At 39.2% G+C, this 15315-nt stretch overlaps 1 protein-coding gene across 4 annotated transcripts in view; it reads left to right on the plus strand.

The window, feature by feature from the left end:
* The window catches only part of grh (grainy head), a 161794-nt gene that overhangs the window by 17280 nt on the left and 129199 nt on the right, over positions 1-15315 (plus strand). For all 4 annotated transcript variants that reach the window (XM_033343668.2, XM_033343667.2, XM_033343666.2 and 1 more), the window contains exon 3: positions 1437-2209. In XM_033343668.2, coding sequence (XP_033199559.2) covers positions 1437-2209 — 773 coding nt within the window. The remainder of the gene's footprint in view (positions 1-1436; positions 2210-15315) is intronic.

The raw sequence follows: 15315 nt of genomic DNA on the forward strand, positions 1-15315 counted from the left end.
TCCACAGGTCTATCGATATTCACAAGCCTACATACGCAACGTTATATAATTTGTTATTTATATAAGCTTCTAATCTCACACCATGTATCCTACTTCAAAGCTTTCACGAACGCTGTCCTTACTTTTCCTGTCACTTGTCGACAAAGGATTCGTTCCATTTTCAATTCCCCATGGAACCTGTGATTCTCTGTAGAATATTCGGACTATACCCTCGTCAACCAATCTCCCTTGAAAATTTGCGACTGAGTATTGAAACCCTAAGCTGAATAGGGGTTGACGATTCATCTTTTGTTCTCGATTACATCCTTGAACTCGACCAGTGTTCTTTTAGCCTTTTGTATCGTAGAACGAGGTTTTGAAGAAAAATTTAGTTTATGAATTTTTAATTGGAATCTTGATTACGTCGTATTTATAAAAAAAAATATGGTTGAAGATTTTGGAGAGTCAGAGATGCTAACTGAGTTTTAACTTTATTTTTTATTGAAAATGTTAGAAAACGACGAATGCCGGAGTTTCGATCAAACGCGAAGAAAGTAATAATTTAGAGTTATTTAGAGTTATATAAAACAAAAGGTATATCGATAAGAGAGTTTCTGTTAGAGAAGAGAAATCTGTCAATCAATCTGTGTGAAAACTTCCTCGCAGTGTTCAGAACTTTTCTAATCGCTTATGGTAATCGTACTCGCGTTCGCTAATGGTAGAGCCTTGACAGAACGAGAGGTTTAGTAGCAAATAAAAAGGCAAGTACCATAATTGAACTCGTCGTCTTGTCTAGTTTCTTTGAATATTCCTATTACGACTACTAAGAGGTAACTCTAGGAGAGTAGCTATCATCACGTTCGCCGGCGGTTGAGGTTAGCAAAAAACTGAGGAAAACGTTTAATAAAGTTGCCATTCTGTTTGGCTTGCTCGTGTATCTATTCGAAACCAACGAACGGTGACAAAATATTGTGCATTTTGATGTACAGACAGCAATTACCACCATACAGATTAGCTTTCTATAAATATAAAGAAACTGATCATGTCAATATTCTAAAAAAATATTCTAAAAAAGTTTATGTAAACAGAATTCTATCGCAGATATAATAATTCACCGCTACAAACGATAACCTTCCCTAACTCTTTATTATCACAATAACATTTTCTTCGAAATTCTAAAATTTTCAAATGCACAAATTACTATATTTCCACGTTTCTAAATGTCCAAACTTTTGGCTACCAACGTTTTTAAATATCCAAACTCGTAAGCGCGCAAATTTCCGAAAGCCTAAACGTTTACATTCCCAAATTGTCCAATACTTTCCATACATAATTTACAAACGTCTAAATTTGAAAACGCTCAAATTTCCAAGTTTCCAAATTTTCCCGAGCTACTACAGATTTGTCAACTTGATCCAATCAAAGGCACTGGTTTATGGAAATCTTTGCTATTCTAGGTGCAGGAGGGGCCAGTGTCCCCGGCGTCCTCCTCGCTGAGCAACCAGAATCAAAACGAGAGCGAGCAACAGGTGTTGCTGGCCACGATGCAGCCAGTGAATGTCCTAGACCTGCACGAACCAGCGACGGTTCACTCTCTGCATCCAAAATACCATCATCACCACCACCGTCACCACCATCATCATCACCATCATCACCATCAACAACAACATATCCAAACTGATCCGGACGACGTTCAGCAACGAGCGACGGACGACACCGATGGCCGAGTGACGCCTGGCACCGACGCAGCGGCCGCCAGCACGACGTTGAGCGTCGGTGAGCACAAGATGATCGATTTAATTTACAACGACGGTCAAAAAACCGTCATGTACACGCACGACAAGGAGATCATCTACGAGAACGAAGCGGATCGCGTTCAAGTGGTCGAGTATCCACCACCACCACCATCACCGCCATCTCCATCGCCACCCTCGGCAGTCACAAGAGCTGGATTATTGCCACCCACGTGTGTTACACCTAGATCTGGGTCAGCCACGACCGCGTTACATCTGCATCATTATCCTCAACTGCAGTTGCAACACGAGGATGATCTTCCACCCAGTGTTCGCCATGCTGTAAACGCAACGGTTCCAAATTGTGCGGCGGCCACTACTACGACTACCGTGTTGGTTCTGTCGGAATTGGTCGCTGCTGACCCTGCAGCTGGAGCTGCTGCTGCTCAACAACTCACTCTTACTGCCGCTGCCGCTGCTGCTTCCCTCCGTGCAGGGTAAGTGTTTAATGATTTTTGTTTTTATTGACAACACTGCGGATCTTTATGCAAATAGATATTATTAAATTTGTTTTATAGATACAATTTAAAAGATGAAACTACTTAGCGAAGCATTCATACCGCTCTAAACATTTTTCAACAATAGTATTCAAGTTCTCGTGGGTACAGTCGAAAGAATGAAATTTAGTTAGAAATTTCTTTGATTGGTTAAATGTTATAATGGATACTATGCATAGGACAATTTATATATTTTTGACACATTATGTGCATACTATACGTTTGCATACTGCACCGCTAAAATTTCTATAAATGCATAAAAATTCGCAACTCTTAGGTGGTGAAGGAGATTTTGGTTGTTAGGAGAAACCGAAACCTTGCGTGTTTTCTGAGAAAATACAAAAATTAAGATGATGTGGTGGAATATGGAAATGTAAGTACTTCCAAGTATTTTTGGTAAAGTGGAAATCACGTTCTATCGAAGAATTTAGATATATTCTTAGTTGATGAAGAGTCACGCTGTCTCATTATGATAATCGATGAGATTCGTTTTACATTTGTTTGTTATGTCGTATCGAGTCTGTTATATCAGAAAGCGTTGTCACATTATACAAATCTGTGCCAGATCGAAGTCGAAGGCTGCATTAAGTAAAATGTCAACGAATAAAGTTCATTCCAAAAATACGCAAGAAACCGCGACAGCGTTGATCCATTTTAAATAACGTTACAGATATTAATTAACATTGGCATACGCGGTAATATTGCAAAATCTTAAGAAACAAAAATTCCCTCGTCCGTTTAAAGTAACGAGCTTCGTCGTCGCAGAAAACGGAACGAATCGTACGTGTAGAATTTAACGAGATGGAAAAATGAAATTCCGCGGCGGAACGAGTCACGGCGTGGCGAGGAATCGCGTACGAGCATTTCGAGGCGGCTCTATATCGAGCAAGTAACGTATCGTTGCACGGTGTCGCGCCTTAATAAGCCGTAAAGTAGCGAGGAAAGTGTCTGCACGTGGACAGTAGCCTGTTCACCGGCATGGAAAAATCGAATAGCTCTGTTGTGTGCGCGCGAGAGAGCGTGAGCACGTTGAAACGGCGAACCTTATCGGCCTCGTGTATCAGCGTCGACAATTAACAATTATTGCGCACACCTACCCGCGAGCACGGTCGCGGATAAGTCACGTTGCTGCGTAGAATTTATTATTAGGACGCCGTGTTGCTCGCGCCCGCGTGCCTATACAGCGTCACGCAGACGCAGTGTGCCCTGCAAGGACGTTCGCCATAGCCGAACGGTCGTTCTGCTTATCAGTTTGGCCTTATTGCAATTATTTGATCGTATTATACAATGGTTCTATGAAAGTACTGGACAATTAGAAGTTTTTTAGAAACATTATATGAACATATCGTATGTGTTGCCCCGAAACATTTTGAAGTTTCGTTGGCGACGAGCAGACTACGGATTTTTATGCAAATTCATATTTTGGAAAATTAATCAAAAATTAATTTAAGAAGGTAGAATCTCACTGGAATATTGTTTTACTTACCAAGTATTATAAAAAACATTGTATTTTGGATATCTTATATGTTTCCTCGTTTTATATACAATTTTGCACATACGAATTTTCTATAAATGCGTACAAATTCGCGATCTAGTAATGAAAATCTATCGTCACGACCATAATGATAAAATTTGAAACAAGATCTGAAAATATACATAAAAAGTACGAGATATTTAGTGTAAGTCGGTTTATTGAATGCAAGAAAGCAAAGACGCAACAGTTGCGTCAGTAGTATCAGACGTAATCAGACAATTAAAGCGGCGCTACATACGCTTCAGTAGTATTGTAGCCAGACAACTGAAGCGGCGGCGCAAAGTATGCTTCAATAGCAGCGAAACTCTAAAGTATCAAGAAATTGCATAGTGTATAGAAGTAGGGAAAAAATAATTTATTTATTAATTTGATAAGATACAACATGTACTAGGACAATCGATACTTACAAGAGACCACCAGAATCATGATCTTAAAAGACAATAGTTTATCATAGTAATATGAATAGTACAATTTTTAGAAAATTTCAATTGTAGCATTTATTGGACTGTACCATAAATTCCTGCTGTTTTATATTCATTATATATAAATAGAGGAAGCAGAGGAAATACATGTTACAACTTAACAAATGAAAGAAAATATCGTTCATTCTTCATTTCAAAAAAACATCGTTCGTTATGTTTCTTTCTTGGTCTTATCAATTTATTCGCTTTATTTTTATGATTATAAATTTTCTATTTTTAATTATAATTAAATTTTTATATTTATATTCATGCTTATAAATTATTTGCTCGACTATTGAATATGCTACTAAAGATGATAAATTATAAATTATCGCTATCGGTTCATCGATCGTTCGTTAATTATTATCATACTATTCTGTCGATAGACAGAAAACGTCGTTTATTTTCGCTTGACATATTTCTAACAAGCAACGTATTCGATGAGAAAATTGCCCAGCAATTTCCACTATGCTGCACCTGAATCATACGGTACACGCGTGAGAGCGTCGAATAAATAATCCACGTGTCGCTTACTCCACGGGCACCACCCCGTGCGCGAATTATTCCGAAGGATCCGTCGAACTCAAAATGCAATTAAGATCTCGATCAACTAATTTGTAACGTTTCCCTATCGCGCTCGTATCTCCATATATTCTCGTGCGAGCAAAATACCACTAAACGGGGGAACAATGTTTCTGCCTAGTATATTTAGAAATGACGTTCTTCCGCGCTATGTCGAACGCGCGCGCGCGTTAAACTGCGCGCCTGACCAGCCACCCGTGACACAATGAATAATCCGAAAAAAGAAAAAAAAAAGAAAAAAATGAAACGAAAAAGGAACGAACAGAAGGAACGAGAAAATGCAGTGCAAAAATTATTACAACGGGAGAACCTGGAGTCGAATATTTCTAGAATTTAAGTGGCGAACGATGTATTTATGGGCGAAGAAAATAAAAAGTTGCCTTTTTAGCGGAGGAATGTTAGCGCGAATTTTATGGTAGATATAGTGGTGAGCGCCGCGGTCGCTATAGTAATTTATTTTTGCTTTTAAGACTTTACCAGATTGCGGATAAAGCTAAAATCAGTAGTCCTCGCTTTGCTGTGATTGAAAAGGAAGGCTACTGACCAGTAGCTTTCGATTTGAGGAATTTGGCACGCCATAATTCCATAATTTATTTCCTTCTCCTGAAATTTATAAAAATTATAAATTGGAAATCTACAGCCTTCGGATCGATGGACGGTATCATAATTAAATATCAAAATTAACGAAGATAACGTTCTTTATCTATATGAGAAATCTTCATTCGCCGTTCCAATTTTTCGGTTCACATTGTAACGCGCATTTAGAAACGATCTGTATGCAGTACACGCATACATACCACGAAATATCGCGAACAAATAACCATTAAACTCACCGGTCGCCGCACACCTTGCTCTTTTGCAACAAATAAAAATCAACTGCAATTAATCGGTCGTAAGATATGCACGTGGAGACCTTGGGGGCCTCGAAAACAACCGTGTCTCTCTTTCTCTCCCCGCCTTTCTCTCGTCTCCATGTGTTTCCTTCTCTATCTACGCCTATCCGTCTGTTTCTCTTCGCTTTTTATTCCTCGCTCTCTCGCTTATTATAAATATTTTCAATATTTCCGAAAGCAAATTCCGCGGAATCCTTTCTTCTCTGTTCACCATTCGGTAGCAAGCGACAAGGGACCATCGGCGACAATTCTGTCGCTTTCACGTCATAAAAATTTAAGGAAAGGAAAAACTTGTTGGCAATGTTTCGAGGGAAAAGGGGCAAATTGTCTGTTCGAAAGCTTGCTTCTACCTCAAGGCAACGTGGGTTTGCTAGCTTGAACATACGAGGAATGATTCTTTTGATGAAGGAAACAATTCTTTAGAATCGTTTCATTTATTTTACATTAGCAAATCTCTCCCTTTTTATTTGACCTTAGATGTTTCGAATATTTAGGAAACTTCGTAGATTTATCAGCTATTTCAGTTTCTTTAACAGACCGAAGTTGATCTCTGAAAGGATTTAAAAAATCTTCTTGCCAACTACATACAATAATTAAGATACTCTTCTAACCATTAAACACAGGGCCCCAATATTGTAAAAAAATGTATTATTATTTACTTTTATCTACTATCACATATTGTTTTTTACTTGTATCTTTCTCCGGTGGTCCTCATACGTGTAAAAACATACTTCCTCCGGATCTTCGTAAAGAACGATCAACCCGCAATCGATGAGAAGGCGATAATCAGATTAAAATGGGTGAAAAAGGCTGGCGACTGATGTGGAAGCTATTACAGATCAGATTTTTCCCAGTATTTCTCCGTAAGCTACTTATATCGGAGCTTAAACGCTCGCATCCACGAAATCCGAGCCGAACTCTCGATTCGTCGCGGCTGAATCCTATCGATAATCCGGCAGGCCGCGTCAAGGGAAATAACTGGACGAGCGGAACAACGGAGATGTTAATTTGACCTCGAAGCACGCGGCGCCATCGAGTTTGCCCGGCCACCGTTTATCGCCATTTTGTCCTTCTTTGTTGTCGCGAGACGAAAGAGCCGCGGGAAGCTTTGATACGTTGCGTTTGATTAAAATTCGTCCGCCTTTGTTTATCGAGCTTAATCGCCGTGTCACGGCATATTGAATATTAATGCATTCAATTTCGCGAGGCTTGCATATTTATGAACCCGTGGATCGAAGTCGTTGACTCTCGGAGTAAGCGTTTCGAAATGACGGTCAAGGTGTATCGAATATTTGATTAATATTATTCCGGGGAAAGTAATAGATTTGACGGATTTCTCTTCAGCATTCTTCGCTCATTTTATTTGGGTCACTTTATTCTTTGAAATTTCTTATCGTTATTTAAAATTATTAATAAGACAATTGTTTTACCCTTTGACGTGAATTTCTTCTTTAAGAATTAAATTAATATTATTCTCGACAAAACATATAGATGTTTCGTGAACTATATTTGGGAGTTCTATCGACGTTTGATCTGAATCCCTCGGCTCTTTCAAGATTATTCTCTGCATAGTTTAACATCGATTGGTACTGTAAGCATTAACATTTTGAAATCACGACAGAGAATATATCGTCTACTTTACTTGGATATTTGCTTCGTCCGATAAAACTTATTAAGAACGAAGTGTAATGATCGATAGTTGGAATCGCATACGACTTCTCTGACTTTTCTCGTTATATTACAGTAACCTGTAATGATAATGAATAATGTACAGAAACCAGAAATGAATTATTATTCGATGTAACTTCTACTGGATAAAAATTACATAAATACGTCATTCCTTTCTTTATCAACGGTTTGACTCTGCAAATAAAATATTTATTATCGTTTCGCTCTCGATATAAAATTATCCCGACTGTGTTTACGTGAATTTCGTTTAACCGACAAAATGAAGCGAAATTGCCAGTGATTTTTATTTTTCGCGTTTCTCAGACATTTTATTATCGAAGAATTACGTGGACCAAGTGTCTGTCGCGACTTCCTTAGGGGTTTGATACATTCGTGGTGCGGCAAGGAGTGGTTGAGAAATACGAAACTAAATTGCGATACGCGGCATAAAATTAAAATACGAGACGAAGAGCGCGATGCTCGGGACCGGCCGCGGTGAAATTTGCATATATTTCGCGCGATTCCTTCAACGAAATTACGGTGCGCTGGTTAACGTTCCTGACGAGCGTCTCTCACGCACGAAAATAAAAAGAGGAAACTGCTTTTTTCGTAGAAAACATTCTTTGTCCGCTTGATCGAACCGAAAGTTTCGCAACAAGGCGACGAAGCGTTTCCTTTTTCTTTTCGTTAGTTCATTCGTCGCGATTTTAACGCGAAGGCACTCGCGAGATCTCGCTGCCGGCACATTCCTTTTCCAATCAGCCAAATTATAGCCGATCCGTGGTCTGTAATTAAATTAACGTGAAAGTTCACCGCTGCTGTCGAGTTATTTCTATGAGTTAATTGTACCTCTCTCCCTCTCTCTGGATATCTAAATAAGAAAGGAACGCATTTGAACGCATTTTTAAACAAACACATGACAAGCTAAGACGATATTCGAAAACTACTATATTGCTACGTATGGAATCTTCTTCGAGATTTGCATATCGCTACTTTCGTTTATTGAATTCGCTTTATTAATTCGATTATCAACTGCATTAAAAAAAAGAAGAAATTTGATATACGCGAATGAAAATATAAGTTCCATGTGCGACGTGCTGAAGCTTTTAAAGACATGGAAATCGTCTTGTCGATCGTCACAAACAATAAAAATGCTCGTGCGATTTTCTCGTATGAGATTAAACTGCGATTAAATTTGGACAATTTAAGGTGGCACCGTTGCTGAAATTTTTAGAATTTCGCGCGACAGAAAAGTATGAAGAAGATAGAAAAGCATTTGATATCCACTCGAAGTGGAACGTAAATCGCGACAGAGCAAACGATATGCAAAGTTAATTTATCCAAACGACGATTACCTAACGCAGTGTAAAAGACAAGAGTCGAATATCGAGCAATGAATCTTTATTCGCTCTAATAAGGATTCAAGATCGTTGAACCCGCGTTAACGTCGATCCCGAGGAATAACAAAGAACACTGTAACGCAGCAGCCTAGCGGGGGACCAGAAAATGGCCTCCGTTTAATAAATCCGCCGCGATGGAAGCGCGATCTGACCGAAGAAAAACGGGACCGCTCGAAGGGGAGCGCTCGTAATCTATGCTAATGCGGCGAAGGTGGGTGCACAGGGCCTGTAATAATAGTGTTTTCGAGGATGTGACGTCACACGGGAACAATACAGGCACGAGCCGTGCCGTGTACACGCTTTCGGCGGATTATTTATTTGACAGACCTCCCCGCGGGCCGTGTCTGCGTTTACGACCAGCTCGCAAACGTTTCGACCCGAGATTCGCAACGCGCACTTCTCCTTTTCCTTCGCCAGATGCTAATGCGATGCCTGCATGCAACGTATAATAGATTATATATTTTCTTCCTAGAATAAACTATAAATAAATATATTCGCAGTGACTCACCAAAGTATTCGGACATTTATGATTGGAAAACATCGATGTGTATAGTTTCTGCACGTTATAGATAGAGTATTTCGAAATTTCATGAATATCTTCAGTCAAAGAAGAAATATCCAAATTCAGTAATGGATATAACATAAGAGTTAACAAACACCAAAACCCACTAGTTACTCAATTACTTGACACGTCGGATCAGATCCGCAGGCTAAAAAGACTAAAAAGGCTAAAAAGAATTACCCTTTAGATTTAAGCACTAGATTCAACTAGAATCATACACACGATAAACACTTATTAAACACGACATAGTGCCACGCCAGAAAAATTTACTTATAATTCTCAATGAGAATTGATTGTAAAATTCATCCAAATAAGAAAAAAAAATGAATTGAATCTTAAGAAGAGGCGAGTTTCGTAATTCTATGTATCGGTCAAATTTGAAGACGATATATGAGAATGTACGTAAAAGGTACAAGATATTAAGAGCAAACATTTCGAGAAAAATTAGTACAGTCAAATTGGAAACGATCGGTAATGTGTACTATCTCAATTCCTAACCAATTTACGGCGTATTTAATTTGAAACGTACCTAATATGAAATGGGCCTAATCTGAAACTTCTTTAAATTTAGTTGAGGAAAAAGAACAGAATATTTTATAAAGTATTAAGTTGTCCGAAAAGTGTCTATCTTTTACAGACACGTCTTTTACAACGAGGCATCTTTATACAAACATGAAACGTACGCTGTCGAACGTTGTGATCTTTATTTTGATAGAACAAAATGGATCATACGTAATTCGATAAAATAATATAAAACAGATGTTGTGCATCCATTATTTCCTTATAAAACGAAAGAAACTTTTCGGACGACCTAATACATGGAAAAGGGAAATTTATTCGCAAGTTATTCATCGTACCGACTTCTTCTATCAAAGGCGAGTTCGGTATACCATTCAAAGATATTAAGAAATCTATTAGGTAGAGAAATTATTCGAGAAGCGGAATGAGAGATGGACTGGCATAAATTCTACAAGATCACATAAAACAGCAAAGCGATACTCGAATCCCTCCTCCACCTCCGAACCTCTATACAATAGAAACGACCAAGTGAAGCTATTCACTGCTAATTGAACACACAAGCGTAACGCACGAATTTCCGTTACGAACAAATTACGTTACTATTACAAGTTTCTATTACATTACCAGTCACGGTACAACGCATGATTCTGAAACGCACGACATTATGGGAACCACGGAACACATTCAAAACCCCAAGAAGCTCACGCAAGCGTTCAGTTCGAAACAAAAGTAGAGAAAGCCTCTGGAAATTTATCAAACAGACAGGCACATAGTAGAAGATCCTAGAGGAGATACAAGCGAAAACCTTCGCCAATGATCGTATTGTCGATGCGACGCGCCTATTCAAAGAATAGAAGAAGAAGAAAATTTTTAATCGGTACAACAACGACAAAAAGAAAAACACAAACATTTCAGAAAATTTCGCAAGAAGATCCGCTCAACGACGATCATAAAATTGCAATCGAACGAACGAACGAACGAAATGGTGGGGCTTCTCCTTGTTCGCTTGCAGCTCGAATTTTCGAGTTTAACCAGGGGCCGCGTTTCGTATGCGCGGCAAATTGCCGTAATGACGGTGCATCATGGTAAAAAGTTTCGCGTTCGCGGAAAGCAGAATGTAAACCGGACATATCCCTCGCTCTGTCCTCGTCTCGTTGTCCTCGCGGATCGCCGCACCCGCTTCTTGCGCCGCTCGGAGGCGCCTTTGATCCGTCGTGTTTTCAGCGTTCACCGCCTCCCCGCGGGTATACATATATGCGCGGTTCCCGAGTTTTTGCGGCTTCCGGGGACGCAGGCCCCTGACTCTCGAACAATGTCCAGAAGAAACGATTATGTCGCGGTTGGTTCATCGATCGATGAAAGTCTGACGAGCTGACTCGATTCTCCGATGAAAGGGGTCGCTTCGATTGGATCGAACGGTGATTAAAAATGAAACGCCGGCTGATTTTTGATACAAGCTCCGTTTAATCTCGGTCGATTTGGAAAAGAAAGGCTCGAGTTTCGTGACTTTTCGGAAAATTGTTCGAGTTCTAGAGTCGAAGAGTACTTTAGGCGGAGCGTCTGCGTTGTTTTTTGTAAATTTGGAAATAATTGGGTTTTGTAGAGACGGGGTTGGTTAGGATAGGGACGAATCCTGTATTTTGGAAGGGAAGCAGTCACTTGAATTGCATCGGAGAACGATTAAATGCAAAGGAAGGCCGACTTGTGGAAGAAGTTTCATCTAAATTTGTTTACTTGCGACATGATCGAAAATGGTCGGATTGGATTATTCGAAGAAAAGGGCGTATTTTGTGATTTCTAAGACAACGAATGGAGATCTATGGTTGAAGGATGCGTCATAACATCTCTGGATGACAGAGAAAAAGAGTGAGTTTTTGTATGGTTTTTAAAGGGAATATAGAGTTTGAAAGTTTGAATATACTTTAACGAGAGAAAGAGTGTTTCCTAGTAAACGATAAAAACGATTACTAAAGCGTTATCCTACATGAAAATAAATTACAGTAATTACTCGTGAGTAAATATAGGTAAATGGTAATTACGTCTCGGCCATACGTGGTACTTAAAAGCCGCAACAACCGGTGCAACGATCTCCATCTTTTGCAATCGATAACATATGTAAATCAAATTAACATCCCCGCGTGCAATAAGTTAATATCCTTTCCTCGTAGAAATTATATCCTTATCCTTTACGGTCTTTAACGTGTCGACCTATCAGAGTATCACAGGGGAAGTCACTTTGCTGGTGAAACTTACTTTCTCAAATTCCAACGATGACCATCAATTAACGACGATGATCATTTATAACTTCGCGACTTCCAGACAATTTTAAACCTACCAACAAATAGCTAAAAACATATCTATTAGATCGTTCAACGTATTTGCCTCGTGGCCGCGACACTGACATAAAATTACAAAGATATTTTTTTCTTGTCTTTCAAAATACTTTCCTGTATGGAATTTAATTCTTCTATTTCTAACTTATAAAATCTTTCGTAATTTGGAATTTGCTGAAAATTTTTGTACGAAAATATCAAAAACTATCCTTAGTCCTTATGTTCTTACATCTACAGTTTGCTGATAAACAAAGGAAAAATAAGTGAGAACCAGTGCGTACCTATTGCCAACAAATATTCAGACATCGTCGTCACCGTCACTATCTCGTTTTTGTAAAATGTATAAAACACATAATTACTATACTTCCATCATTCTGTCAATTGTCTATAAATTTTCACCATTAAAGATCGATATTAATTAGGAAATTATGCAGATAGGTAAAAAATTCTGCGAGAACCTCGTCAAGATTTAGAGCAAAAACGACAGATCTCATAATACGACTTAATATCATGGAGCAGAAAATATGAAACGAGACGCCAGCACTTTTCCCGAAAAAACTTTGATCAGACACTTTTTTACCCGTGCACAAACCGTCGGTTATTACGATCACCGGAGCGTAACGATCTATCGGTTCATAACACGCACTAAAATTAGAAATAAGATTTCCCAATATCCCTCGCGCCCCTTCCGCCCCTTTTTCTCTCCCCGTTAGCTCGCGATCCGGTCGCTACCGTATCGTAATCATTCAGCAATGGAAATCGGCTGACGCAAAGACAAATTCTGTTCGCGCCGCTGACTGATTACGATACGCGAGATAACAGGCCAGGCCTGCGTTCCACGTGTCGACATATCTCCTCGCGGTCGAACACGCAGCTCGTGAACTTCTTTTCGCCTGTTTTTCCGTATCTAGATCTCACCTAGATCCGCCAGCTGTCATTTGAATTCAATTTTGTTTACAGAGGCGCGATCTTTTATTGGTTCGCGAGACACGATTTCTATGTGAAATGGAAGTGTAGAAAGTAGAAAATAGCAATGGTCGAGAATTATTTATGGAATTCTAGACAGATACTTTAATTAATAGCGCAGATATCATAATCGCGGACTGCGATTTAAATTTATCTTGGAATTTTCTATCGCTTATATCATTGTCTTATGATGAACGAGCTTCTGGAAGTAACTTATGTGTTTCTTAAGCGTTGAATATTAATCGTGCACTTATGCAATGGAACTCGCAAATTAATAAAAAGTGAAGTCGATCAATCTAGCTTCTGAAAGGCCCGTATAATAAAATCAATCATCTTCGTATATACCGTTCTATCTGCGTTTCAGCTCGATTTAGCAGTAACAGCTTTTTAAGACATCGCATTAGCTTATAGAATACATTATATTTTCATGGCTAATAAAAATACAATACGGTAGAACTCGATTTATTTCAACTCCGTTCATCCGAACTGACGTCATCGCAATATCCGATTTAACGAATGTATCTCCCTGAACTCCAGTTAACCGACTCCAGGTTAAGGCATAGAAAAGGTAAACACAAAAATACCACTTCTTATCTCTCATACGTTAAACTTGACAAATTGAACTTGAAATGGTTTCTAATGGTTTCTCGATAGAAATATATTAATATCTTTTTGCAGGGGAAAATGTATCATTCTGTCTAAAATAATGAAGTTGGCGTTAAAATCTGCTCCACTGTACTCGACCGGTAAGAAGACAATCTGCACCATATGATGTCTTCTTCTCAGCAAAACAGCTTCTGTTGAAACATATTTTTCATAGTTACAGATTACAGACTATAGAAATATTTCGAGTTTTCCAGATAAAGGAAACACTCTATATATATATAATACAAAAAGAGGATTAACCCTCCATCAGTTTCACGGTGCAGACACGTTCCAACCTCATACGTACTCCCCTGATAGCAGAGCTGGCAGTTCACCAGGAACGACCGGCGTCCAGCTGGCGATTTCCCAAACGATTTTAATTGTACTTGAAATGGATGCACGTAGCTCGTCCCCGGCGGCCAAAGAACTCCAATTAGTCGTCGTGGTGGTGTCCTTATGTTGCCTTAGGCCGGTAAGAACTAATGCCGAAATAAGGGAAGGGAAAGAAGTGGCGCGGTCGGCGAGCGTGCGTGCGTGCACGCGGCGCGTGCAAGAAAAATCTCACTCGGCAGAGACGTGCCTGCGAACCTGGAGATCGGACATGCCTGAACGTATTACTCATACCCAAGCGTAGGGCCGCAGTCCCGGCATCCTCTCGCGAGCAACGCGCTCTCCAGATCGATACCGGTCCTCGATGAACTCTGCAAGCTGAATTGCGATGCGTTTCTTGCGACTTTACCCTGGACACGGTGGAAATCTCGATCTGCGAATCGTGCACGTGGGAAAAATTTGGGTTTCATGGGTAGAAAGTGGCAATGAAAGTTGGTAAAATTCGTAGGCTCGATTTATACGTAGATTCGCACAGACTTTGCACGTATACGATTATGTTAGAAGATTAAAGATTAAAAATTGATCGTCGTTCAGATAAAAGTATCGAGGTGAGAGATGATTTGCAGGTTGAAAATGCGCGAATTTTAGAGAAATATTTTTGACACGAATCGCGAAGATTTTTAGCATTTTTCTGTCATTTCCTTCGAAATTTAATGTGTCGAGATAATTGATAATTAGATATGGCTTGGTTGAGAAGAAGATGGATTTTAGAAAAACCTTGATATTTGGAAGTTTTGGGAATTATTGGACGACCTTTTTTTAAAAGATTGCCGTGCGGAGATCGTTAACATTCTTGTAAGTTTCTTCAGCGTTTAAAGTATCGAGATGACCGACGATCAGCAATGGTTTAATTGAGAAGGGGTGGGTTTTAAAGAAGCATTGATATTTGTAAAATTGTGGAATTATTGAACGACTTTTTAAAAGATTGTGATATGAAGTTTTTTCATATTCCTGTAATTTTCGTGGAAATTTAAAGCGTCACGTAAGAGATAATTAACAGTGGCTGAATAGGAAAAGGAAACGTTGAAATTTGTAGGTTTTCAGAATTATTGAGCAATTTATAGCATTTAAAATTCCGGTTTAACTAGAAAGA

Source organism: Bombus vancouverensis, chromosome 14 (genome assembly GCF_051014615.1).
Source record: "Bombus vancouverensis nearcticus chromosome 14, iyBomVanc1_principal, whole genome shotgun sequence".
Lineage (NCBI taxonomy): Eukaryota > Metazoa > Arthropoda > Insecta > Hymenoptera > Apidae > Bombus > Bombus vancouverensis.